The sequence below is a fragment of the Ziziphus jujuba genome, chromosome 8 (assembly GCF_031755915.1).
Source record: "Ziziphus jujuba cultivar Dongzao chromosome 8, ASM3175591v1".
Taxonomy (NCBI): Eukaryota; Viridiplantae; Streptophyta; class Magnoliopsida; order Rosales; family Rhamnaceae; genus Ziziphus; species Ziziphus jujuba.
This window is the reverse complement of record NC_083386.1, coordinates 6,657,493-6,683,771: the sequence shown is the minus strand read 5'-3', so window position 1 is coordinate 6,683,771 and position 26,279 is coordinate 6,657,493. Positions and strand designations below refer to the sequence as shown.

Genomic DNA, 26,279 nt, shown 5'->3' with positions numbered 1-26,279 from the left:
TATTCGATGTTCTTTTGTAGCAACAACACATGAATTACGCTGCATGCCGATGTCTGCTTTCCCGCTTCCACTTGTCGGCAGCGTAACTTAGCAAGTATACTAGAGGCCTTATCCACTATCACTACACTACCATCACGCCTAATAGTGACTTTAACTTTCCTCTTGTGCAACTTTCATTCTCATGCCCACTAATTAAGGATATTCAAACTGGTCCACGAGAATCTAAAGCATGCATCCTTAAACCAACAACCAACTCTCGTGACTCGATCAGCACTTTAAAAGGTAAGATTAGAACTTAAGTCTAATTGCCTCAAATACTGGTATCACCAAGTTAAGGTTGAGATTAATTCACTTGTCTTCGATTACCCTCCTAGTACTTACAATTAGAAAACCCTTGCTCCTCATTGATTAACCAATAGTCTTAACCTCGACAAACATCAATCTTTCTTTTAACTAAATTCATCAAGGTCATGAATAAAATTTCTCAACATCCAAATACCATTCTTGAAAACCCTAAGTTTCCCTCATTTCAAATAAATTCCATGAATCCACACCTCAAGCAATAAGGAATTTAAATCTTAATTCTAGCATCACCACCAATACTATGAACAAATCACTAGATCCTTAACCCAATAAAGTATTCCACACTTCTTAAATTCTAACTCCGTCCCAAAAATCATACTCCTTATCATTGTAAATTATCACCAACAATATCAACCACCTTGAATCGATAAAGCACCACCAATACGAACCTTAAATCTCCAAGGAAATAAGATATCAAGATCTTAGCTTCTAGAATGAAAATAACCATGCTTAAACATCCAACCATGCCTAAGGAATCATCCTCATCTCATTAACCTCATCAACCACCAAGTAGAACTTTAGTCGCTATCCGGAGCTTGCTTGATTCTCTAAACGCTGTCGTACCTTCTCTTTGTGAACGATAGTTTAAGCACGAAATCCATATTTACATCTCCCTACTTTACTTGTCGGTGACTTAAGTACCTTTATTCGGATCTTGCAACTTCCTTTATCGTGCCAAACCACCATGTCATCCAGTGAGCATTCCATACGTCTTTATACCCTTGGGGTGTATCGCATACATTGAATCACGTGCTTCCTTTAGGATCTCCTTTTTGAACTCAATGATACCCTGCTTTGGATTCTTAATTGGCGATACTTAACCTTAAGTCGCTTTTGGAAAAACCATAACATAAAACAAATAATAAAATATATTTTTCAAATATACCTAACTTGCATAGGCAATTGTTAAAACTCCACATTGAAATTCATATCTTAAAATCCATAGCATAAAATAAAATATGCACGCTTGTAATGGAGGTACGTACGACACCTTCTACATGTTACGTAATCCATGATTCCAACTGTCGCCGACACTCTGCTACCAATACAAACCAGGGTGGTTGCCTATATTGGCCGTCCAATTCCCCGGGCTCGTAGGCAACATGATCATGGGGCTAGCTCTACATGGACCACATTGGTTCGCCGCCTCCATATGGTGCAGTATAATATCAATAATATAACATACAGATACATGTACGAGCACAAACCAAAAATACTTGAATAAAACACCTTTAATCTCCAATACCACGTTGAAAAGCATTTACTTTTGACAATCGATTGGAAAAATATTTTGACGCCTTGAAATCAATCGACACACATCCTTAGGCAATCATCCTTCTCCTCCATGAACGAAACGGATACCATTCACGATGATAAGCTTGACCTTCAAAAAGAAAAGGCATCCTCGACCATCGACTAGGCCATAGGAAGTCCCCGTTAGGCTAGATGATCCTAATTGACACCCTCGAAGATTAGAGTTATTCAAACTCGGGCAACGAATTTACTTCGAGACAAACAGAAAGAACGCTTTCACACGGGTAAAACGAGAGACTAGACATGGATGGGACACACAACAATGCACAGTCCCTTCGGAATACTAGAACCTAGAGCTCTGATACCAAGTGTCAGGACCCGTCCAGAATTCCTTCCCCGGAACCCTAGACAGCCCTGATCCCAGGGAAACCCTACCGAACTCGCCAACGGAAAATCCGGCAGAGCCTCCCCTAAGGGATTTACTTACCACAAATTTACCTGCACTGAAAACACACTTCTAAAATTGTCCCCTTATTCCTCCCACAGTACTACAAGTTGGTTCCACAAATTTCAGCACTTCAAAATAAAAATACAGTAATCCAGTGCAAAATAAATACAACAAGAGTGAAAGAAATATTACAACTGCAATAAAAGAATAAACGGGTACTGCCGAACTAAAACAGCGATGAAGATCAAGTCCGCTCTGGATGAACACCGACAACCTGGTACCTAGAGGAACGGAATTTAAGAGTGTGAGATGCTAATCATCTCAGTGAGCGACCCTATCTACTATACAATATAATACCACGGTAATAGGTATATAAATAATAATTATTTGGAAATAATATTTTCTCTCAAAACCCTTACAATTCTCTCCGTTGGAAAGGTTCCCCTTTTAAAACCTTTTCACAAAACCCTTTATTCATATTCCTCGAAAACCAAGACATCAAATAAATATCCGAACAGTAATAGTAATTTTAATTCCAATACAGTTTTAAAACATTTTATTCTTAAAACACAGTTTCGAAATCAGTTGATGCACCCACTATATACCAGTGGCGCCAACAGTACCCAGCGTCCCAAGGTACCGCCAGACAGGAGGTTATAGAAAGAAACCGGCATACGGTCGCGTGGCGTCCCACTGCGCCGCTGCTAACCTGGTGTCCCGGCCAATGGGGGGTGGCCACCCTCTCCAATGGCATCCACAGGACACCCTCATAATATCACCTGCGCGCTACTCACACCCACCTGCGCGCTAATCATATCCGTGTGCACAATATCCATATCACATATACCATATCACATAATCAGAACACCAGTACGTGCACGGTGCATCTAAAAATCATAAAATCCACAATTTAAATTATAAAACAAATTTCACATTTTTCATAAACATAGCGGGCATAATCCATCCGCTTGAACTGGGAATTTTCCCACAATTTCTTTGTAATCAATGCCATAAATCCCATGATTTACAAATCCACCAACTCCCAAATCCATCAATTCAAATATCCACATTTTTTTTCCAAGCATAAATAATTTCTCGAAATATCATAACCAAATCCCATAATATTTTATGGGCATATTCTTATAAAAATTGAAATCACCAACATAACCAAATATTTTCCTTGAAATATTTGAAAATCAAATCGTGCCCAATTTACCATTAAAACCACACCAATTTCAAAATCCTCAAACCATAAAATAATTTCACATGGCATCAAAATGCACATTTTCTTAAATCCAATAAATTCATAAATAATTCCACAATAAATCCAATAAATATTTGGCACAAGAAATTAATTTCCAAATATTTAAATCACACATAATATAATCACCAATTAAATTCCCAAAATTAATCTGAAGGTGGGTCACTCACCTGGAGCACTCAATTAACCCATGATCCACTACGGGATCAATTCTACGACTCACCGGTGCTCCTAGAACAAAATTCACAGACAGTCAAATAAATTAATATTTTAATCGGGTAAATAATACCCGGTACCCGGGGGTAAAACACAAACGTTATCTAGAATTTACGAGTTATATACCGAATCGAAGCTCGCGTGATGAGGATCACGGATTCGGTCTTACTTTCCGGTGATCGGACCCGACGGGGTCGGAATCTCACCGGAAAGCTTTTCGAGTTTCGGCTCCGCAATTCTCCCAAACCGTCGCGAATTGGCGGAAACGGAAGTCGGATTTAGGTTCAGGAGGTCGAACACTGCGGACTGGAGCTGGCCGGAATTTCGGGTACTCGCCGGAACAGTATTTTCAGGCGGGCCGCCGCGGTCACCGGCAACCGTCGCCGGCGGCGCGTGCGTGCGGTGGCCGTTGGCTGTGAAATTTTGCAGATTTGTAGATCGTGAGGAGAGCAATCCAACGGGACCGACGGTGAGCAAAACGGAGGTCGGACGGCGGAGAAATCACCGTTTGAAGATTTCCGACCCCTCGCCGGAAAACGCTCCGATCCCGGCGCGTCGGTGGTCCGATGGCCGTGATTTTTGGTGGGTAGGCCGGACTTGAGGAGAGGATGATGGGTGTACGGCGCGTGTACTGTATATCGGCCGGAATAGTGCCGATTCGCGGTGGCCGGCGGTGGAGGGGAAAAATCGCCGCCAAACTTCGGAGGTCCGATCCGGGCGCGTCCGGCGGCCGTTCGCCGTGAAATTTGGAGGTTTTGCCGGAAATGAGGTGGGCAATCTGGCTGGCCGGCGCGTGTACAGTAACTAGGCCGGAAAACGTGAAAATGACCGGCGGCCGGTGACTCTCTCTCTCTCTCCTCTCTCTCTTTCTCTCTCTTCCCCGAGTGTTTTAACAAATAAAACCCCTGCGTGACAATGTTCATGCCACGTGGACCAATCAGAAACTGACACGTGGCGTTTCACTGTTCACCGACCCAAAAAACATTAAAATAATACGGTATCCGGTAAACTTCAAACGTCCATAACTTTTTAACCGGATGTCCGTTTTGAGCGTGCCGCTAGTCTGTGAACTCGTATCGACGAGCACTTCACAACCATGCATGAGTCAAAACTCAATTCCCCATAAACAAAAAGTCAACTCCGGTACCCCTTGGACAGTTTGGACCGCAACTTGTTTCGTCCATAACTTTCAAACCGTAGCTCCGTTTTCGACGTGCTACCAGTCTACGAACTCGTGGCATCGTGCACTTCGCCACGGTACCCTAGTCAACTCAAAATTCTCACCGAGTCAAAAAGTCAACTTTTGACCCCCTTCGGTCAACGATCAACGGTCAACCTCGGTCAACGTGCACGGATTCCGGTGCGATTTGGGACGGGGTGTTACAGCCTTCCCCCCTTACAAAAATTTCGTCCTCGAAATTTCCGCGCGTCACTGGAACAAACAAGGGTTCTGATCACGCACCTGCGCTTCGGGCTCCCATGTCGCTTCCTCGACTAAGTAGTTCCTTGCCAACCAATCCATGCCCAACACTACTTCAAGTCCGGATAGATCCAACAGGATCAGGTCTGCTTCCATCACTTGATCTGTGAAATCGTCGGGCGTAGTCCTGGCTCCCTGCTGCGTCATAGCAAACACCCGGCCTTGACTTGTCTGCTGGGGTCTCCTTCCTCTACCTCGACTCGATCATGCAGACGGCTGGACTGATCCCGAAGAAACTCCTACTGGCTGACTCCGCTGGGAACTCTGTCCTGGAAATATCCCCGTATGCTGTGTCCGTCGACCTGCTTCTAGCACGCTGCTGCTACCATAAGGGCAATCCCTCCTTATGTGGCCTGGCTGCCCACACTGCTGCTACCATAAGGGCAATCCCTCCTTATGTGGTCAACCTCGGTCAACGTGCACGGATTCCGGTGCAATTTGGGACGGGGTGTTACATCAAGACTTGTCCAGAATTCTGATGAGGGATCTTGAATGGGTCTTGACACAAATCGGCCCAAATAAATTTTTACTGCTTCATAAACATATCTATTTTGTCCATAACAAATTTAGTGCCAAAAGAAACTTCTAAATATTTTAAATAAATTTGAACAATCCCTCTTTATAGATTCCCATATAATTTCCAACTTAGGATTTTATTGGGAATTCTTCAATTTAGCTTTAGTCATTACTTCTATAACCTCAAAACATCTCAAATAAACCCGTATAACATAAAAAGATCAAAAGAACTAACATCGTTCAACTTTAAAAATTTAGAATCTTCTTTTTTATATTTCAAAACTTGTTCAAAATTTCAAAATTTTCAAAAATATTAGATCCCTAACAATTTTAAATGGATACCAAAATCCTAAATTAAAAATCAAAAGCCGTTCATATTAACCCTAATGGTATTTAGGCTAGAAGAAAAGTAAGAAAAAGAAGAGGAAGACTTAACCGATACCCTAGCATTGCAAACTTGAAAATAAATTTAAAAATAGAATAAACCTGCCTTTTCTATTCTTTTTATAAAATCAAAAAATAGAGTAAATACTTTTTTTTTTCCAATTTTCTAATAAAATCGAAATATACTTATAAACCAAGCCTATTAAGATAAAAACTCTTTTTTTTTTCTTTTAAAAAAATTAATAGTTATAAAATTTTAAAAGATAATAATATTACATATTATATATATATATATATGTATGTATACGGTATATTACATAGTTATTTTCCATTGATATTGTAATTAAATGGAGAAGCTGTTAGAATATAAATTAAATATAAAGTAAATTTTATATTGTTAATATAAATTAAATATAAAGTAAATTTTATATTGTTGTTAAAATATATAAATCTCGGTCAAAATCAACAAAATAATATGTTGTTAACTTTTTTAGTCGGTGTTTTAACAAATTGGTACTATTTTTTTTTTTCTTGGAAAGCTAATTTAATAAGATTTTTATTTTTTTATTTTTTTTTATTTTTTTATTTTTATTATATTCTTATATCGGGCTTTAGGCTCGAGCTCACGCAGGCTAGGCCCATTTATTTTAAGTGTTCTCATTTGGGTAATTGGACCTCTGTGTGTGTATGGTTTCTTTATTTTTTATTTTTTTATTTTTTTTAACTGATTTTTTATTTTCTCTTTCATTATAATTATAATTATTATTATTATCTTTTGAGAGAGAGATCAGAGAGAATGTGTGTATGGTTCTTGTAAGTTCTTTCACATCCTTAATTATTGTCCCTAGTATAATAGCTATAATAACCCATCATCTCATTTTCCAAGAAAAAAACAGAATTACAAGTAAATAATACGCTTCAAAAGTCTCCATTTAGATTTAGGGACTTTGTCCCCTTGGGACTTGCAGGTGCAATATACCTTGCCTACAGCCAAATTTTGACTTTCCTCTCAAAAATACGAGATCGATAAATAGAAAAGTAAATTTCAACGAGAAGAGGAAAATACAAATAAGCTAACCGCAATATACAATAGCTACTATCAAAATGACTAGTATAACAAGCCACGACTTTTGATGAAGCATAATGAAAAATGAAGCACTAAAAGCTAAGCTATCATCATTGTTGCAACGGATAGAAAAAAGTGTTGGAAGACCTACTATCATCTTCTTAGGCAAAGATCGATTTTAGGAAATGTTGTTCAGCGTAACATGATGTAATAAGGATACCGAGGAACATCGACACCAAACTAGTTGTAGAGGAAAAGAGTGATATGGAAGTTATGAAGAGCATGTACATTTTCTTATATATCAAGAAATAATCGAGGGTACTCATAAATATATATTTTAAATTTGATAAACAAGAGTGCAAAGCTCTTATACTAGAGGAAATTAAATGGGATTATATATAACCCTTAAAAAAATTAATGACCAAGATAAAACTAAACTGGAGCCACTTCAGTGTTGCCCAAATGTTCCTGCAAACAAAAAGTCCAAAAGTTCACAACTTTCACCCTTTTTAGTCCAGTCAAAATCTCTTCCTTTTCCCTGACTGCTTAGTAAATTTCATAGACTTCCTCCTTCCAAGAGTTCACAAACCAAATGTGAATGATGTGGATGTATACAGAACTCATGTAGCTTCACAATATTTCAATGTCTTATATGTGTGTTAATGCACGAATCTCGCTCGTAAAAGCTTTGAGGTATTCAGAAATTCAGCCATCTTTATTTGCATGAAACTTCTTCACGGCAACAACCTGACCCTCGCTCGTAAAAGCTTTGAGATATTCAGAAATTCAGCCATCTTTATTTGCATGAAACTTCTTCACGGCAACAACCTGACTGGATATGCATGTGCACTAAGTATAGAATGCTAATAATAACAATCATGGTTATGATTTTTTAGTGTAAGAACTGAATTATCTTAGAGTTGTTAAATTAAAGTAAGCACAATGCAACTGAAAGTACTGATATAATATATGAACAAAAGCCTACCAAGGTCTCTGAAATCGAATATGCATGCACAAAGTATAGAATGCAAGAATTTGGGCTATAATTCCATAAAAGAGTCAGTTAAATGATATTTATTTGCACGAAGGTATCAAATGTAGAATTTATGAGGGATGAGAGACATTTCTTTCATGTTGAGAGACTGGAGTAGTTAGACATGGTAGGCTAGGCTTGCAATGAGGTGCAGTGAAGGAAACTCAATCTCAAGTGTTTCTTCTCTTTCTACTGAAAATGCAATTTTATATATGGGAATTGGTAAATTTAGTAGTTCTAGTTTTGGACCTGATTCCATGGCAATTGTTAAAATTAAGAAATTAGTGTTACCCTTGAGCCTTAATTATTCATGGGGATTTCTATTCCAACTAGAGAGAGAGTTTGAAATTATTTTGAGATTGAATGCGGTTGTTAATTTATGTATGATCTATTACACGTACGAATTGAAGAACTACTTTATTCTTGATTCTTCCCAAGAGTTTTAATGAAAACTTTCTTCCCTTCAGTTGGAAGCTTCTTATTTTCCCAGAATGTGACTTCCAAATGATTTGGCCTTATTATTCTTATGATATGATTCATTCAGTCTTTGGATATATGTAGATGAAGAGGCAATCTGCTTACTTATTGTGCAATACTTCTATGTTTCCCAAGAAGTTTAAGCATGTTGTCAGTCACATCAGGTGGGGATTTGTCATCTTCATCTCGGCCGTTGTCAGTAGTATGAGTTAACCATGCCAATGCCTCTACAGCAGCATCCCTTTCAGCAACCTGCTTGTTTTTACTAGGTTTTCCAACAAATTGCATACCCTTGAACTCTACCAGCGCTCTAAACTCATTTGTCTTGAGGTTTTTGGTTTTGTATTTTGGAGGAGAGTGCCCTGCCCTCATCATCAGAGTTTGAAGCAAGCTCTTGGGATTCATTCCATCTCTTGTGAATCAGTCATCATTACCAGACTCCTTTGGCTTCTTGTTATCCCTGCAAAATACAAATCTCCCTTCACATTGATCTCCAGATACCAGCTTTTGAACCGCATGAATAAGACATTTCCCTTCCTTGTGAATGTCCAGCCTAAGATCTTCAAGCTGCAAAACTGCAGGAGTATTATAGTCCAAAAGATTAACTAGATAGCTGCAACAATTCTTTTCTTTTAAAGCTAGACCAGAAACAATCATCAGTGGAAGAAATTTGATATGTAAGGCAGCAAATATATTGTGAAATTAAAAAAATAAAATAAAATACTATACCACTTGTTAATGAAAACAATGCCAGTTCTTCAAGAAAAACGTAAGAAATCAAAATCTAATAACCAAAAAAAAAAAAAAAAAAAAAAAAAAAAGACGTAAAAGATAAAAATGATGAACAACAGTGTCGAGGATGGGGCAAAATTTTAATAGAAACAAAAATACGAGTTAATTTATGTTTGCAACAATATTTTGTAGTGAACATAGTCCAAGGTCAAAAATTATACTCAACTCAAAGAAACAAAGCATATCTGCAAAAGCAAATTCCAGGAAACACTTTGTTTCGCAATGAAACACTCAAATATTCCATCTATATGAGGCAAATTTATGAATGTATAATACAGTTCAAGAATGAAACAATTTATTTATTTGCTTATTTAATTCTAAAATGTTATCAGTACGAGTTGGAAAATTGAGCATGAATGTTTTGGCTAACATACCTTATTACGTCTAGACTAGATCCTTCCATGTACAAAGATACTCATTTCCAATATTTCATTGAGATATCTACGCATAGGCATATGGAAGAATTGAAATGAAATTGGTTATGATTTTCCATAATGTGAGTAACCACTACTAGAGCAAATGTAATCTCTGGTATCGATGTTGTCTGAAATCCCATGTTTGAAATGTCCTTTTTAACTGGTTCTTGACTGCTAGAAACGCTTCTGCTCATCTTTACTTTGGAAAAATAAATCCACCTTGGAACAAAAAGACTTGTTGGATTATATAGAGAAGCAGAACCATCCCTTCTACTAAGGTCAATAGAAAAAAGGTTTTTAAAGTCTTTCAACCCTCCGAATACTCAATGAAAAAACTGAACTTTGACATAATAATTTATACCACAATCTGTTTATTCATGAGAATTCCTATAGAAAACAGAGAGAAATTAAAAAACACACAATAATCAGAGTAGTGAAATTGTTTGTGCTAAATTCTCCTCAAACTTCTTATAGCAAATGGAAAAACTACAAAACAATTTGTACTGGAATTAGATATCAAATCACAGTAACAAAATCAGCAGAAGCCAAAAAACTAATACAAAAATATTTGGAACTTCATGTAGCAACACAATTAGCAACGAAAAAAACAATCCCGAGAGCCAAAAAATGAAAAAGGGACTGCGGACCTTTGGTTGAACCTGTAAATTGTACGGAGGCAGCATAGGCTCTCTGTTGATGCTGGGTTTGGATTCGGACCTTACAGTCAGAAAATTGAAACCCCATTTGCCATACATACTCATCAGACGGTGAGGAGGAATTTGGCGCGGAGAAACGGTGGGAAAAGTGCAATGGTAGAAAGAATGAGAATATAGGTTTTGTTGAGACGGAGGAGAGGGAAAGGAATGACTGTTTTTGGAAGAGAGACAGGAAAGAAAGATGGGGAAAGAAGATGGAGGAGAGAAGCACTAGTCGTCGCCATTGTTGCAAGCGCTGAAAGCTTCAAGCTTCATGGTAGACTGTAGAGCCTACAACCAACAGCCTTAGCGCACACAGACACCCACCGATAAACACGTGTCTGTACTTACTTGCCACATTTAAAATCCGTTTAGTCCAAAATAACCTTATCTCATTCCTTCGATTTTTCTCACGTAACAAGGCGATGATGATAAGCGCATTTTGGGAATTTAATGTTAGAGGAGTGTATAAAGAAGGTTTTGTGCGTTTACCTTTGAATGTAGGATTAAAAAAATAAAATAAAATATTGTTTGGGCCCTAGAATTGCTAATAGACTGGGCCATTTAGTTAGTTATTGGGGAGCAACCCAATTGATAAGTGATCCTATAATGTTAGAATGGTTGCCCACCTCAATTTTGGACTATCAAATAGTCTATTTTGAAGAAGCTTTTTGAGTGTAGATTTTGTTTTAGACTGTTAGAAGAGTGTATAGACTCTATTTGTTTAACTGTTTAGTCTTTTTTTTTTTTTTTTTTTTTTTTTTTTTTGGTTTCAATGAATGGGGAATTTGGCCCAATACCCTCAGAGGGAGAGGTTAACGATTTTTGCCCCCTTATTTGATATCTTTTTTTTTTTTACCCCTCAATATCTATTTTAACCTTAAAACAAAAAAAAATTACTTACATATCCTGTTATATTTTAAACAAAACAAAAATTTGTTTGAGCATATTAGAGCTGAATGCAGTCGCAAGCTTTGTGAGGGTAACTGTCAGATAATCATATGCCTCAAGTTGCATATTTGGCAATTGTTGGTAACCCTTTCACCCCTCCAACTTCCATCGCTTTCAAGGCACATTTTCTGTGTGTTTGGTACAAGGATGGGCGATGAAGAATGAAGAGTTGATCCTTGATTTATGTAGAAGCGTGGTGGAATGTCCCGTGGCCATGCAAAAACTTTCCTTCCAAAATTGGAATGATTGGACTCTTTCTCTGATCATAAAGTCCCCTGATCCCTTCCTTTGTCTTTCATCCCCCCTGAACAGAATAAGTAAGGCCCCGTTCTTTCTAATTCAAAAATGAAAATAGAGGCGAAGAGCCCAAGTGGCGAAGGCCCCAAAGCAAAGTAATATATAGATGTAGTTTGTATTTCATTCTTTTATTTTGCCATTTTATATCAAAAACCATAAGCCTTGCATGCTCTGTATCCTTTCTCTAGTCATTCTACGTACTAGATTACTCTTGAATTATTGCTTAAATTTCAATTTGATTCTTCAGCGTTTACTGGTAATACATCTAGAACTAGGTCTTTATATCTAACGAGCAATTTCTATTATCAATCTGTTAAAGAAAAAAGAGAAAGGAACTGATGAAAAAAGAGAGAGACAAAATAAGAACAAGTCAAATAAGTGGATGGTTTGTAGTGTCGATGTGGGTCAATATACATAGTGATGTGAAAATGCCATCTTCCTTCTCTTGCACTGAAAAGCAATTTCCCACTAAAAAATTGGTTATGAAGCCATTCTCAACTCAAATAATTTATTTTCCTAGAAAAAAAATTGGTTATGAAGCCATTCTCAATTCAATCATTTATTTGTTGGATAAAAGATTATGGGTATATCTACTATGGATCTATAAGTAAAACATTATATTTGTTGGATAAAAGATTATGGGTATATCTACAATGGATCTATAAGTAAAATATTATACTATATTGTTGGATAAAATTACATTTTTGAAATGGAATAAAAATAATTTTTTTTGTACACTTGAATATTGGAAGATCATATCATCTTCTCAAATTTATCAAGTTTCTTCACCCTCTGCATAGACCTAGCAAACAATGCCAAAAAGACTCCTGCACAATCGCATAAAAACATACACAAACCTAGTTCAACTTCATAGAAAACCAGAAAAGAAATCTTTTATGCCCAGGTCTTAGAAGGTTAAAAGTCTAAAAGGTCACCTGCACCAATGAATGATCCATTATCAACAACTTGACTGCCTTGGTTGCTTAAAGTGAAAAAAATACGATGACTGTAGATCTTCAGTAATTCCCGATGAAACCCTCGGTAACCAACATATATTCTCTGGAAAAATTACCGAAGGTTTCATCGATAATTACCGAAACCCCTATGGCAATCACTTTTTACCAATTTTTTGGGCCCCACAAGTCCTCTTACGTGTTAAATGAAAAACCATGCAACATATGGATTATCAAATAATCGTAATGAGAGAAAATCCAAAATTGCTTAAAAAGCTCTCAAATTGGCCAAAAACAATACGATGACTGTATCACCTCGCACTTGTTACTTATTTCCTTTAATGGGGTTTTGCAGCATATTGACACTATTTTGTATTTCATACAAAAAAGGCGGTTTGAGAATGAGAAGATGTTCACCAACACCTATGCCATATTAGACATGTTATTTTGGGTAAGATGATATGTTACTGCATTGCTTAATGTTATATTAATGATATCTTATATTGTATATATTTCATTATTTGGCAGTCATCCATCAAAGGGCGTTATCCCATATGGAGGGCATCTCGTAGCACATATTCATGTGATGCGACCCTTTGTAGCTATGTGTGTGGGAAGTCACCCAAACCTAGCGTGCCGTGGCGGAAATGTGATTATGTAAGTTCCTACATATATTTAAAAAAATTCTCACTAAGTTTCCCATTTTGTGGATAATGAGGTTATGTTCTAATTTGCAGGTGTACATCCCTGTCAACAATGGAGGCGCACATTGGTTGGCAGCATGTGTGGACTTGAAAGGCCAACATATTGATTTATACGATCCAAATATGGGAAATAAATATGTCCAGAATAAAGAGTTGAAGAATGCGGAATGCCTTACGTATATGCTGCCTTACCTATTGAGGGATGGGGGACATTACGAGAAGAATCCGGATGTGCCTCCCACTTTAGATCCATTCACGATGACCATGATCAAAGATGAAGCCCGCCAAGATAATGGGTATGAATGTGTTATCATTTCAAACAACTTCTATTGCTGCTGTTTTATTGTGGTTACGTGTGAAAATACATGTGGTTGGTTTTCATTAATGCTAATCATTAATGCTATTCTGCAAGGGTGATTGTGGCGTCTACGCTTTGAAATTTATTGAATACAAGAGTAGTGAGGAGAATCCTTCATTTGGCCCGCAAGACATTATGTTTTTTAGAAAAAAATATGCTGTTGATTTGTACTTTAATAAACTTTCAATGTAGATCGTATGTTTAATGTTATGACTGTCAGGACCCGTCCAGAATTCTTCCCCGGAACCCTAGACAAGCCCTGATCCCAGGAAAACCCTACCGGACCCTCCAATGGAAAATCCGACAGAGCCTCCCCTAAGGGATGGATTTACCACAAATTACCTGCACTGAAAACACACTTCAAAAATTCATCCCCTTATTCCTCCCACATTACTACAATTTGTTTCCACAAATTACAGCACTTCAAGATATAACAGCAACTCAATGCATAAATAATCACAACACGTCCAATACAGTATACAAAGCATTATACAAATAAATGTGGAATTTATAAAATGACAAATAAGGAAGCAATACAAGACAGAGAGGAAAAAGGGAAGAAAAACTTCTTGAACCTTCGGCAACGAACTGAGACATTGGGCTCGCCCCGGACAATCAACGTCTCCAACCTAGGCGTAGGGGAACAGAATTTAAGAGTGTGAGATGCTAATCATCTCAGTGAGTGACCCTATCTACTATACAATATAATACCACAGTAATAAGTAGATAAATAATAATAAATTGGAAATAATAATTTCTTTCAAAACCCTTACAATTCTCTCGGTTGGAAAAGTTTCCCTTTTAAAACCTTTTCACAAAACCCTTTGTTAGAATTCCCCGAAAACCAAGACATCAAATAAATACCAGAAACGGTAATAATTATATTTTTAATCCCAATACAGTTTCAAAATATTTATTTTAAAATCCCAATTCTGAAATCACTTGATGCACCCACTATATACCAGTGGCGGCAACAGTACCCAGCGTCCCAAGGTACCGCCAGACAGGAGGTTATAGAAAGAAACCGGCATACGGTCGCGTGGCATCCCACTGCGCCGCTGCTAACCTGGTGTCCCGGCCATGGGGGGTGGCCTACCCTCATCCGATGGCAACCACAGGACAACCTCATAATATCACCTACGCGCTCCTCACACCCACCTGCGCGCTAATCACAACCGTGTGCACACTAACCATATCACATATAAACAGAACACCAGTACGTGCACGGTGCATCTAAAAATCATAAAATCCACATATTGAATTTATATAACAAAACTCACACCTTTGCATAAACACAGCGGGTATATTCCATCCGCTTGAACTCGGAAAATTCTCCACGATTTCTTTATAATCAATACCATAAATTCCATGATTTTCAAATCCACCAACTCCCAAATCCACCAATTCAAATATTCACATTTTCCCAATAGCATAAATAATTTCTCGAAATATAATAATTAAATCTCATCATATTCCATGGGCATATTTTATAAAAATTGGAGTCACCAACATAAACAAATATTTTCCTTGAAATATTTGAAAATCAAATCATGCCCAATTTAGTATTAAAACCACAAGAATTTCAAAATTCTCAAAACCATAAAATAATTTCACATGGCATAAATTTATATAATGCATATTTTCTTTAATCCAATAAATTCACCAATAATTCCATAATAAATCAAATAAATATTTGGCACATAAAAATTAAATTCCAAATATTCAAATCACACATAGTAATCACAATTTAATTCCCGAAATTAATTTGAAGGTGGGTCACTCACCTGGAGCACGCAATTAAACCATGATCCACCATGGGATCAATTCCACAACTCATCGGTGCTCCTAGAACACAATTCACACACAGTCAAATAAATTAATATTTTAATCAGGTAAATAATACCCGGTACCCGGAGGGTCAAACACAAACGTTAACCAAAATGGTCGAATAATATACTGAATCGAAGCTTGAGCGACGAGGATTACAAATCTGGTCTCCATCGACCCCAATTCCGCCGGAGGTGGCCGAAATTTGGCCGGAAAGCTTCGGTCGGTTTTCAATTCCTCGTATCTTGCAAACCGCTTCGAATTTTTGAGATTAGAGGCCATATTTGAACTCAGAGGACCCAAAATAGGGGAAGAGGAGGTTTAATTCGGACTGGGCTAGCCGGAATACGGCGAAATCACCGGAAAAACATAACCGGCCGCCGCCGGCTTCACCGGCCCGATCTGGGCGCGTCGCCGGCCGGTCGGCAGCCAAATTTGGCTGGTGAGCTCGCCGGCGTGTGGGAGAGAAAGCTGTGCGTTTTGTCTCTGTCGGGCTCGGGGAAGAAGAAGGGAGGAAAGGAAAAGAAAGGGAAGGGTGTTTTCCACATGGGGAAAAAGAAAAGAAAAAGAAAAAGAAAAGAAAAAGAAAAAGGAAAAGAAAAATAAAATAAAATAAAAATAATTAGAAAATTACATAATAATATTATTATTTAAAATAATAATAAAAATAATTTGATTTTTACACATGGTTGACATGTGGCTTCTCAACATGGTGACACATGGTCACCTTCATTAAGTCACATGTGGCACATCATTACGCGTTTAAAAATAATATTAAAATAATACAGTATTTGAAAAACTCTACAGGTCCATAACTTTCAAACCACATGTCCAAATCGGACGTGCCGCTAGTCTACGGACTTGTATCGACGAGCACTTCACAACCATGCATGAGTCAAAGCTCAACCTTGCATGAATAAAAAGTCAACTCCAGCACCCCTTGGACAGTTTGGACCCCAACTTGTTTTGCCCATAATTTTCAAACCGTAGCTCCGTTTCAACGTACTACCAGTCTACGAATTCGTGCCAAAGTGTACTTCGTAACGGTACCTCAGTCAACCTAAAATTCCAACCGGGTCAAAAAGTCAACTTTTGACCCCTTCGGTCAACGGTCAACGTGCAAAAATTCCGACATGGTTCGAGACGGGGTGTTACAATGACACTCTATACTAATGTTATCTTAATATGCTGAACCTATCTCTAGTAATGATAACCTTTGAAAAAAAAAAAAAAAAGAGAAAAGAAGACCCTCGGTAGTGGTCAAAATTAAAGCAAAGATGATTACCGATGGTGCATCGATAATTCTCGATTCACCATCGGTAATTACAGAAACTCTTTTGGTAATATGAATTAACATTTTTTTTTCTCCAAATACTCAGCTAATGGGGTGTTTCTTGCAATAACATGCAAATTATACATTCATCAATGCCCCCAAATGTTCCGAAAATGTTCTCCAATTTTCAAAAATATTTAATTACCGAAGGTTTCGTCGGTAATTATCGAGACCCCCTATGGTAATCACATTTTACCAATTTTTTGGGCCCCACAAGTCCCATAATGTGTGTTAAATGCAAAAACATGCAGAATATGGATTGTAAAATTATCCTAAGGAGAAAAAAATCCCAAAATTGCTTAAAAATTTCTTAACTTTTCCAAAAAAATACGATGACTGTAGACCTTCGGTAATTCCCGATGAAAACATCGGTAACCAACATATACCCTCTGGAAAAATTACCGAAGGTTTCATCGGTAATTACCAAGACCCCTATGGCAATCACATTTTACCAATTTTTTGGGCCCCACAAGTCCCATAATGTGTGTTCAATGCAAAAACATGCAGAATATGGATTCTAAAATTATCCTAAGGAGAGAAAATCCCAAAATTGCTTAAAAATTTCTCAAATTTTCCCAATAAATACGATGACTATAGACCTTCGATAATTCCCAATGAAACCGTCAGTAACCAACATATACCCTCTGGAAAAATTACCGAAGGTATCGTCGGTAATTACCAAGACCCCTATGGCAATCACATTTTACAAATTTTTTGGGCCCCACAAGCCCCATAATGTGTGTTGAATGCAAAAACATGCAGAATATGGATTCTAAAATTATCCTAAGGAGAAAAAATCCCAAAATTGCTTGAAAATTTGTCAAATTTTCCAAAAAAATACGATGACTGTAAACCTTCGGTAATTCCCGATGAAAACATCGGTAACCAACAGATACCCTCTGGAAAAATTACCGACGGTTTCGTCGGTAATTACCGAGACCCCTATGGCAATCACATTTTACCAATTTTTTGGGCCCCACAAGTCCCATAATGTATGTTGAATGCAAAAACATGCAGAATATGGATTCTAAAATTATCCTAAGGAGAAAAAATCCCAAAATTGCTTGAAAATTTATCAAATTTTCCAAAAAAATAAGATGTTTGTAGACCTTCGGTAATTCCCGATGAAAACGTCGGTAGCCAACATATACCCTCCGGAAAAATTACCAAAGGTTTCGTTAGGAATTACCGAAGGTCTCCAGTCATCGTATTTTTTTGGAAAATTTGAGAAAATTTTAAGCAATTTTGGGATTTTCTCTCCTTAGGATAATTTTAGAATATTCTGCATGTTTTTGCATTCAACACACATTATGGGACTTGTGGGGCCCAAACAATTGGTAAAATGTGATTGCCATGGGGGTCTCGGTAATTACCGACGAAACCTTCGGTAATTTTTGATTCAAAAACAAATTGAACGTTGTCATTTTTTAATGCCGTTTGATCGCTTACTTTTCAAAATTTATCATTAATAATGCTACATTTAGCATGTTATTGGTTGGAACACACATGATTGAAGTTGCCGGATGGAATTGTGGTGATTCTTTTACGACAGTGTACAAATGTCAATTATCGATGATGCATCGATCGTTACCATTGATCAGTAATATCATCCATGCAATAGTAAGAAACATACAAACAACTGAACCAAAAACTAAACACGGAATGATATGTTATCAAAACAATACGACAGATGAATTTGACAACAAAAGAACACATAAAGCCAACGTCTATTATGCCAAAACACATGTTATGTGGTTGAGCAACTAATTGCATTCCTAACTACATTGCATACACATGCATACCGCATAACATGGCCCCATTGTCTGAATATAGCATCACGCAATTGATGGGCCTTCGTTTCAGTGGTGCTGTTGGTTGGTAGTTCTATCAAGAGGTACGGCGGCGGAGCATGATCGGCTGCTGTGACCAACCTGTTTGCACCTCCAACATCTATATTGATGACGTTCCTCTCCTTGAGATTGAATCCTCTTCTTTCTCGGTCTTCCTGACTGTTTACCAATTTGAGGTGGAAGTACAACCTGGTTTATGACATCATCTGGAGCATGCCACTGACATTTATCTCCAAGTGGATATATGGTTTCTGAATATGCATCACGGAGTGAGTCAACTGAGTAATGCGCCGAGCAAAGGAAATATGGAGAAATATGTCGATGCTTACAAGCTGCAATTGCATGGACACAAGGAAATCCATCTACTTAAATTCTCATCCTTTTTATTTCTTGCTTTTCCACATCTCAAACAATATGGAGAATTTAATAATGAAATTGGGTCCTTACACTTCATCTTGACATAAGAATCATGTAGAAAAACTAAAAACTAAACCTAAATTAGCAAGAGAAAAATGTACAAGTGTTTTATGAATAAAATCTAGATAATATTACAACTCCTACAAAAGGCTCTGTTGGTATCAATCCTAATTTGACCCAAAGTTCCCCATCAATGTCAAAATCTCGAACACCAACTGGCACCACAATTGGTATAATGCCAAACTTTAGTGACAGCATTAAAAGCATACGGGGCACCTCCACTATAATGGAGACCAATTTGATACCTGGATGAAATCAAACGAAATATCTACGGTTAGTTACAATATTTAGCATACAAGTTTCAAAGAAAATAATTAAATACCTAAAGTATCCATAAAGAAGTATAAAGGTTCAAATCTAATAATTGAGGCAATAGCTCATACCCAGTAATAATAGAGGAAAGTAGTAAAACATACTTGCTTTCATGAACATTAAGGTAAGACCCAATTCCGTGGCCTGTACCGTGCCGATAATCAAGACCATTTTTCTATAGTGGAACTCAAGCAAGAATGTCTAGGGCATTACCTGTAGGAAAATGAACATGTACCTTCCTATCACACAATCTTACAAGAATATAGTCAATACAGTTCACTTAAAATGAAATACATAATTTAAAAAATAAAATAAAATACCATTGGTTCCATTAGGAAATTGAGCATTCCCAAGTGCAATATAACCCTTGAGGACCTGCAAAATGAAGCAAACAAAATTACTTTGCAAGACTTGAAAAAATATAATAATAATAATGATAATAAAAAGGAAAAATAAAATAGATTAGCACTTACTGCAGTATAGCGTTTTCAACTATATCACTTTTTAACAAGAACATTTGAAAGTAGTTAATAAAGTAGGAATTAACATATCCATGTCAAAGTTCATTTTAAAAGTGGAAAACCCTTTATTTCTCTTGATATATTGGAATTTGTTATGCATAGAATGTCATGCTAGCTTTTGAAAGTGGTTGCTAAACTAGGAATTAGCATATCCATGTCAAAGTTCATTTGAAATTGGAAAACACTTTATTTATCTTTATATGGTGAAATTTGCCATGCTTGCTTCAAGATCAGGTTGTGCCCATGCAATACAACTTAAGAACCATTACCATTCATGTGCATAAATGACAATGTCAGAGATACCTCTTTTGAAGTTCACAGATATCATATAGAGTTTTCAACCATTACCACTTATTATCATATAGAATTTTCATTTGAAGTTCACAGTACCTTTTTTACTGCACGAAAACTCTCCAGCTTATCGCTTGCAGTTTCCTCTGTCAATTTAAGTGTTTGCCTACAATCATTGCATCATTGTTTGATTAGTGTGTATTGAAACTACACAAGCAGAGCATTGCATGCAGACACGTAGAAATATACACAAGCTGTGTACTGACAAGTTGTCTGATACGGTTTATGTCCTTTTACATTCCTCTTTCAAGCAATATTTAGACCACAATACAACTAATATTTCAATCAAATGTTAGATGTTGCATAACAACCTAAAAAAACAAAAAAACAAAAAACAAAAAATGAACTTACAAACCAGCATTAAACTAAAAGTAATGTCAAAGAATTACCTTGGGACGTTCTGAACTATTGTTTGAATCTTGGGGTGCGAATTCATCATTAAGACCAAGCAATCTTGATATTCTTGATTCTACCGTTGAAGCATTATTCAATATTTTGGTAGTTCCGGTTTCTGACGCTACTATTCCTCGAAATTCTTCACTCACAATTAAAGTAGCTAAGACATCCATGAATGACTCTTTATCTGCTTCTTTAGAATACTTTGTTTTTTCTTTCACAATCTAAAGCATCAATGTTAGTGGATTCTGCCTCAGCTTTGTCATCCTCTTCATCCTCAACATATGCTTTATATGTCAGCCGAAGTAGTATTTCTCCATAAGAACTCTTTCTAGAAAGTCCCCAGCCTCTTTGCATCCACATATGCTTTTCTAGTTTCCCCAGCCGAAGTAGTATTTCTGGTTTCCTAGAAGCCAACTAACTCTCAAGCTGCAAAGAAAACATGATAATCAACATGTTTTTATGTACCTCGGGATACAAGCTTCAGGAAATTATAACTTAAATGAATAATTTAACAACAACGGTTACTTAAATGTATGTTACCTGTGGCAAGGGATAAAAAGTTGTAGCAATCAATGTCTAGATACCTTTGATCAGGCCTGAGCTTTAAATCTATAGGGGACAACTTTTCCTGCAACTAAAATCAAGATTAAGAAGTCCTCCTCCACTCACACAATAGTAAAATTAAAAGCACTTGAATGATTTTATTTTGTTTGCATGTTCTAAAATCTCTTGTCATCAATTCATGTCCATGCTAAAAATGCAATTGGGAAAAAGAAAAAAAGAAAGAAAAAATGTTCCAGTGCAGTGTTTCAAACCAGGGCATTAAGTAATAGTAATGAAGTCATCGAAACTACCTTTAATCCAAGGGTGAGTTCATTCATGGTGATGGAAAAGTGTGGCAAGTTATATCTTGTAGGAAACTGGGGTGGCTTGCTCCGCTTCCAAAGCAACTGGGCATCAGGTCAAGACTCCAATCCTTTTCCCTTCCCAGAACAATTTCCATCCACATAATGCATGCTCTCATCCCATTTTCCAAATAGTATTGCTATCGTTTTTCCGTTTCTATCTTGAACTAAACCATGTACCTGATCGAAAAAGAAAACAGCAATAATTTTAAAAGAACAATCCTTAAGCTTGTTAACAATATTATAGTACTTATTAACTGAATCTATACCCTCAATCCATTCTGTTCACCCAAAAATAGAATCATTTGGTTTGATGTATTTATTTTAAAAAAATAAAAAAATAGGCTTTCTTCTAGAAGCAAAATAAAACCAAAGGGGTAAGAAAATGATTCATGCTCCGCCTCTCATAATCCATACATATTGTTCTTGTAGACAACTTCAACTCCCATAAAGGATTAACTAATAAAAATTTTTGTTGCCGTCAACTCCAACCCCTTTGAAGGATTTGAAGTTGGTATCATCATATTCAGAAACTAAAGGAATTATATATCCAATATAATGGGATTATAGGCTGTCCAGACTTTATTATATATTAGGCTTTCAAAAAAATAAAATGAAATAAAATAAATCCTTTGTCAACAAATATGGAGAGAGATTTCAATAATTTGATAGCCTCTACCTAGTATAATTTCAGTCAAATTAAATTAAAGTTATTAAACAACATAATTATATCTCATTCCACAAAGAAACAAACCAAACAATTGAAGAAGTTATGCCAAATTACGTTCCTAGAGAAAAAAAATTGCCATGCTTTTTTTTAGTCATCCAAGAAGACCTCCAAATATCCATATAAAACTATATGCAAGTAAAGCATTTGAAAATTAAAAGATAAAGAAAGAATACCTGGTGAGGATTTTGGTCAATGATAGATTGCTCCTTGAATTTCAGCTTGCAAGAATAGTTATGATTCCCCTGTATACGCATTGTACTACAGTGGTCACAATAGAGCTTTTCCAATATAAGGTTGTTAATTGATGTTGTAACCTGGCAGAAAAAAGAACACAAACACAACAAAGAATAAATAATATAAAAAATATTTCTTTTTGGTTAAGGGAATATTAGTCGAATCATTAGTCATTACCTTACTCCATTGAAAAATTTCTCTGTCGTCAAATTCCATCGTTAAAAGAACAACATGATCAAGCTGAATTGAGTGATCTTAAAATTTACTCTTCAAATTGCTATCATGCCAAAATTTCCATCCTTTACCCTCACAGTGGCAAGCAACAATCAATCGATGATGACTGACCTGACACCAAAAAGATGAAGAATATTCAGTATGTATGCACAAGGTTTTGAATGTCCAGAGTCTGTTAAAGGAAGTATACAAGATAGATTAAACCTGGGTACCATTTGTTCTTCCTCCTTTCCTCCCTCACAATCTAGTACTTACAGGGCTACTTTTTATAGAGGATTACCCTAAATTCAGCTATTGCCAGCTATATATTCTACACTATTTTGGCTGAGGTAGTCATCTTTATGTGAAAATAATTACTGGTCTTAATATCATAAAAATAAGCATGAACTTCCTTTTCTCTCACAATAACTCCTATTGCTCTCTCCAAAATTTATAAAGCTATCCTTTTTATTGTCACTGTAGCACATACCATAATAATGTCATCAATTTTCCTTTTCAAACTATGTATAGTAATGCTTGAGTGCGATATATGCATTTACGTTTAAGATGAAATATGCATACCACATTGTGTCTAGCTTTTAAATACAAATGATTTATATAAAACTAGCGAAAGTGCTCCTAGTATGAAATTTGTTTGAAGCAGAACTATAGGTTAGCGTTTGAAGGCTCACCAAACCTCCTTTTATAAGGAACCCCATTGGACTGAGCTTCAAATCATAGTTTCTTCTATTTCCATGCCCTAACAAAAAAAAAATAATAATAAATTGCATGGGTTTTGAAAATTTTTTGAAGCAATACCCGATTCAAGTGAGAAATTGATGAGAAATTATAGGAGATACCCGAGGACAATGTAGCTTGAAATTGCCATGGTTCAGAAAAAATGTCAGAAACAAGAGAGAAAAGAAGAACAGGAAAGACAAAAAATGGGGAGGGAAACAAAAAGTTATAATGTGTATTTTTTTTTTCTTATGAAATGAAAACTCACCCAAAATGCTTCTTTTGTGTTGGAGTTTCGATCGTGCCCTCACTTTGGTCCGTAAGCGAAAGCACAACGGTGTTCTCCATCAGGTTTTCGCCACACAGCCACTGTCGATTTCCAAAAAGCGCAAACCTTCTCGAATCCTCAATCGGCGACTTAAGGTGGCTTCTCTCCATCTTCGATTCAAATGGTGCTAATCTCTCTCTGCCTCCGATCGCTAGCAACGACCTGATTCTCTCTCACTTTCTCTTCCTCTTTACTTCGTGCTTCGTCCAAGTTAGAGAAAAAATGGAATACGTCTCATTAGTTTTTTTTCCTTTTCTTTTATATTTGAAAAGGGTAATCTAGAAATATTGAAAAATTAAAGGGTAAAACAAAAATATTTGAGATAAGAAGGGCAAATATCGTTACAGCCCTTTAAAAAAGGGTATTGGGCCTAATTCCCCTTCAATGAATTCCATGTTTTAGCCAAAAAACAATGAAGGCTGCTCAGGTGGAAATTAATGGTTCTTTCACGCTGGATCATACATAATTAGAAATAATATTTTTATGAGTTATATTTGTTTTCAATACATATATATATATATATATATATATTTATGAATTACGTGTATTCGAATAACATCACTATATATGAACATCTTCGTTGAACATAATAGAACAGTATAAAAATATATATATATATACTTTCTACTTTCCCCTCAAATGTCACATATCCTTGTTACAATAACCCCTTATAGCAACTTCATAAATCTTCAAGGAAAATTAAATAAAATAAGGAAAAAAAAAAGAAAAAGAAAAACTGGAATACTAGCTTGAGAAATTATAAAAAACCCAATCCAAGATTTCTTCTCATCAAGCATCACGGAAACAGCAGCACAAAAATATATCATCATCGCAGCAATGGAGAGGAAAAGTATGCCAAGACCAATCACAAGCTTCTTAGGCAAAGATTTGAGGAAATCATCTTCAGCATATGTTGAAGTGAGGATTCCCAGGAACATCAAAACTGAAGTAGTAGAAGAGAAAAGTGAGATTGCATCTGATATGATGAAGAGCATAAATATTTTGTCAAGAAACTTTGGGTAACCAGTTCTTTCATCATTCCAACCGGGAACAGTGAATGTTGCAGCAAACATGATTGCAACAATGAGTGCACCAACAACAGTACATGAGGTCGCTGTCTCTTTCATCCATTTTTCTCCATCAGATAACAATTGTTCGTGTTCTCTTGTAAATAGTTGTCTTGGTGTCAAGAACTGTGAGTTTTGTGTGTCCGCATGTCCATGGAGGTACAACTGACACCAACTCCTATATACATACAGTATGAACATTTGTCTTTAATTAATTTAATTGACAGAAAAAAGATATATATATATATATATCAAATGTTATAGCAAAATATATAATTAATAACTTTATTTGAGCCCTATATGAGTCGGAGAAGTTACATTTTAGAGCCCCTTCAATTTTAATTGTTATATATATTTTAGTCCAATCATTTATTTAGCTATTTATTTATTTGGTTAAGGATGTTAATAATTAGTGGGTACTAAAATGTAAAAATTTTAAACTAATAGAGGGTTTAAATCACAATGACGAAACTAGATAACAACAAATTGTTGTTTATGTGGGATGGAGACTGTTGCTAGTCAAAATATCTAGTTGTCCCAAAATGTAACAAATTTTAATTTGAAAATTTAAATTTAAATGTTTTAAAGTGAAGGGATGCAAATTTAGCTTTCCCAAATTAAAGGATACAAAAATACAAATGATCTTTATTTGAATTACCCAACTAGTAATTAATGATTGTTGCTCCTATAAAGACAATTTAATTACAAAATTATTATTTTATTAAATAATGATTTTAAGAACTAAAATTTTGCTAGAGAAAATAACAGTTTTCCAACTAGATTGTGTCTTTGAAAATGCATGGTTATATTAAATACATTTTAAAGCATTTGGCTAAAGAAATATATATATATATATATATATTTATATTAGGTAGCTTAAACCATTGTAATTCTCTGCATTTGTGAAGCAGCTCCTGAAATACGATGAAGTTGTGGGTGAGGCAATAAAAAGCCAGCCATATGTAGCATGTTGTCTCTATATAGATCTAGACGATTTGTTGCTGTTAATTTGGAGCCAACTCCATGAATAAGGCTAAAAATTTTTGCCTGGCGACAACAAATTGTAACCATAAATATGTTCCTCCATGGGAATCCTGGGTCTCCGCTAGATCTGGACTCGACTTTTATATACTTTTAACAAGGTCAAAATTTCCCTTTTCCACAGCTTGCAAAAGTGCAGCTATAATATCTGATTTTGATATTTGGGTTACATCTAATTTTTTTATTTCTTCGCACATTCGCCGTAGAAGTACAGAGGTTTGAATGTGGACCAATTTTATTTCATATATTTTCTTGAACCCTGTGTAATTCCTTATCTGTTGATTGACTA

General features: G+C 36.1%; 1 protein-coding gene, 1 long non-coding RNA gene and 1 pseudogene across 2 annotated transcripts; all 3 read right to left on the bottom strand.

Moving 5' to 3' along the window:
* Positions 1–6,906: 6,906 nt before the first annotated feature.
* Positions 6,907–25,150, bottom strand: LOC132805028 (uncharacterized). Its single transcript, XM_060819773.1, has 2 exons — positions 24,606–25,150; positions 6,907–6,994 (listed from the first exon to the last, which is right to left on the bottom strand). The coding sequence occupies exons 1-2, from the start codon at positions 25,148–25,150 to the stop codon at positions 6,907–6,909; spliced, it is 633 nt and encodes a 210-aa protein (XP_060675756.1).
* On the bottom strand, positions 7,254–10,771 carry LOC125421687 (uncharacterized). The gene is made up of 3 exons (XR_007239997.2): positions 10,354–10,771; positions 8,604–9,073; positions 7,254–7,820 (listed from the first exon to the last, which is right to left on the bottom strand). It is a non-coding gene; the product is annotated as an uncharacterized LOC125421687 (long non-coding RNA).
* On the bottom strand, positions 19,145–24,073 carry LOC112488808 (oxysterol-binding protein-related protein 1C-like; annotated as a pseudogene).
* Positions 25,151–26,279: the final 1,129 nt, after the last annotated feature.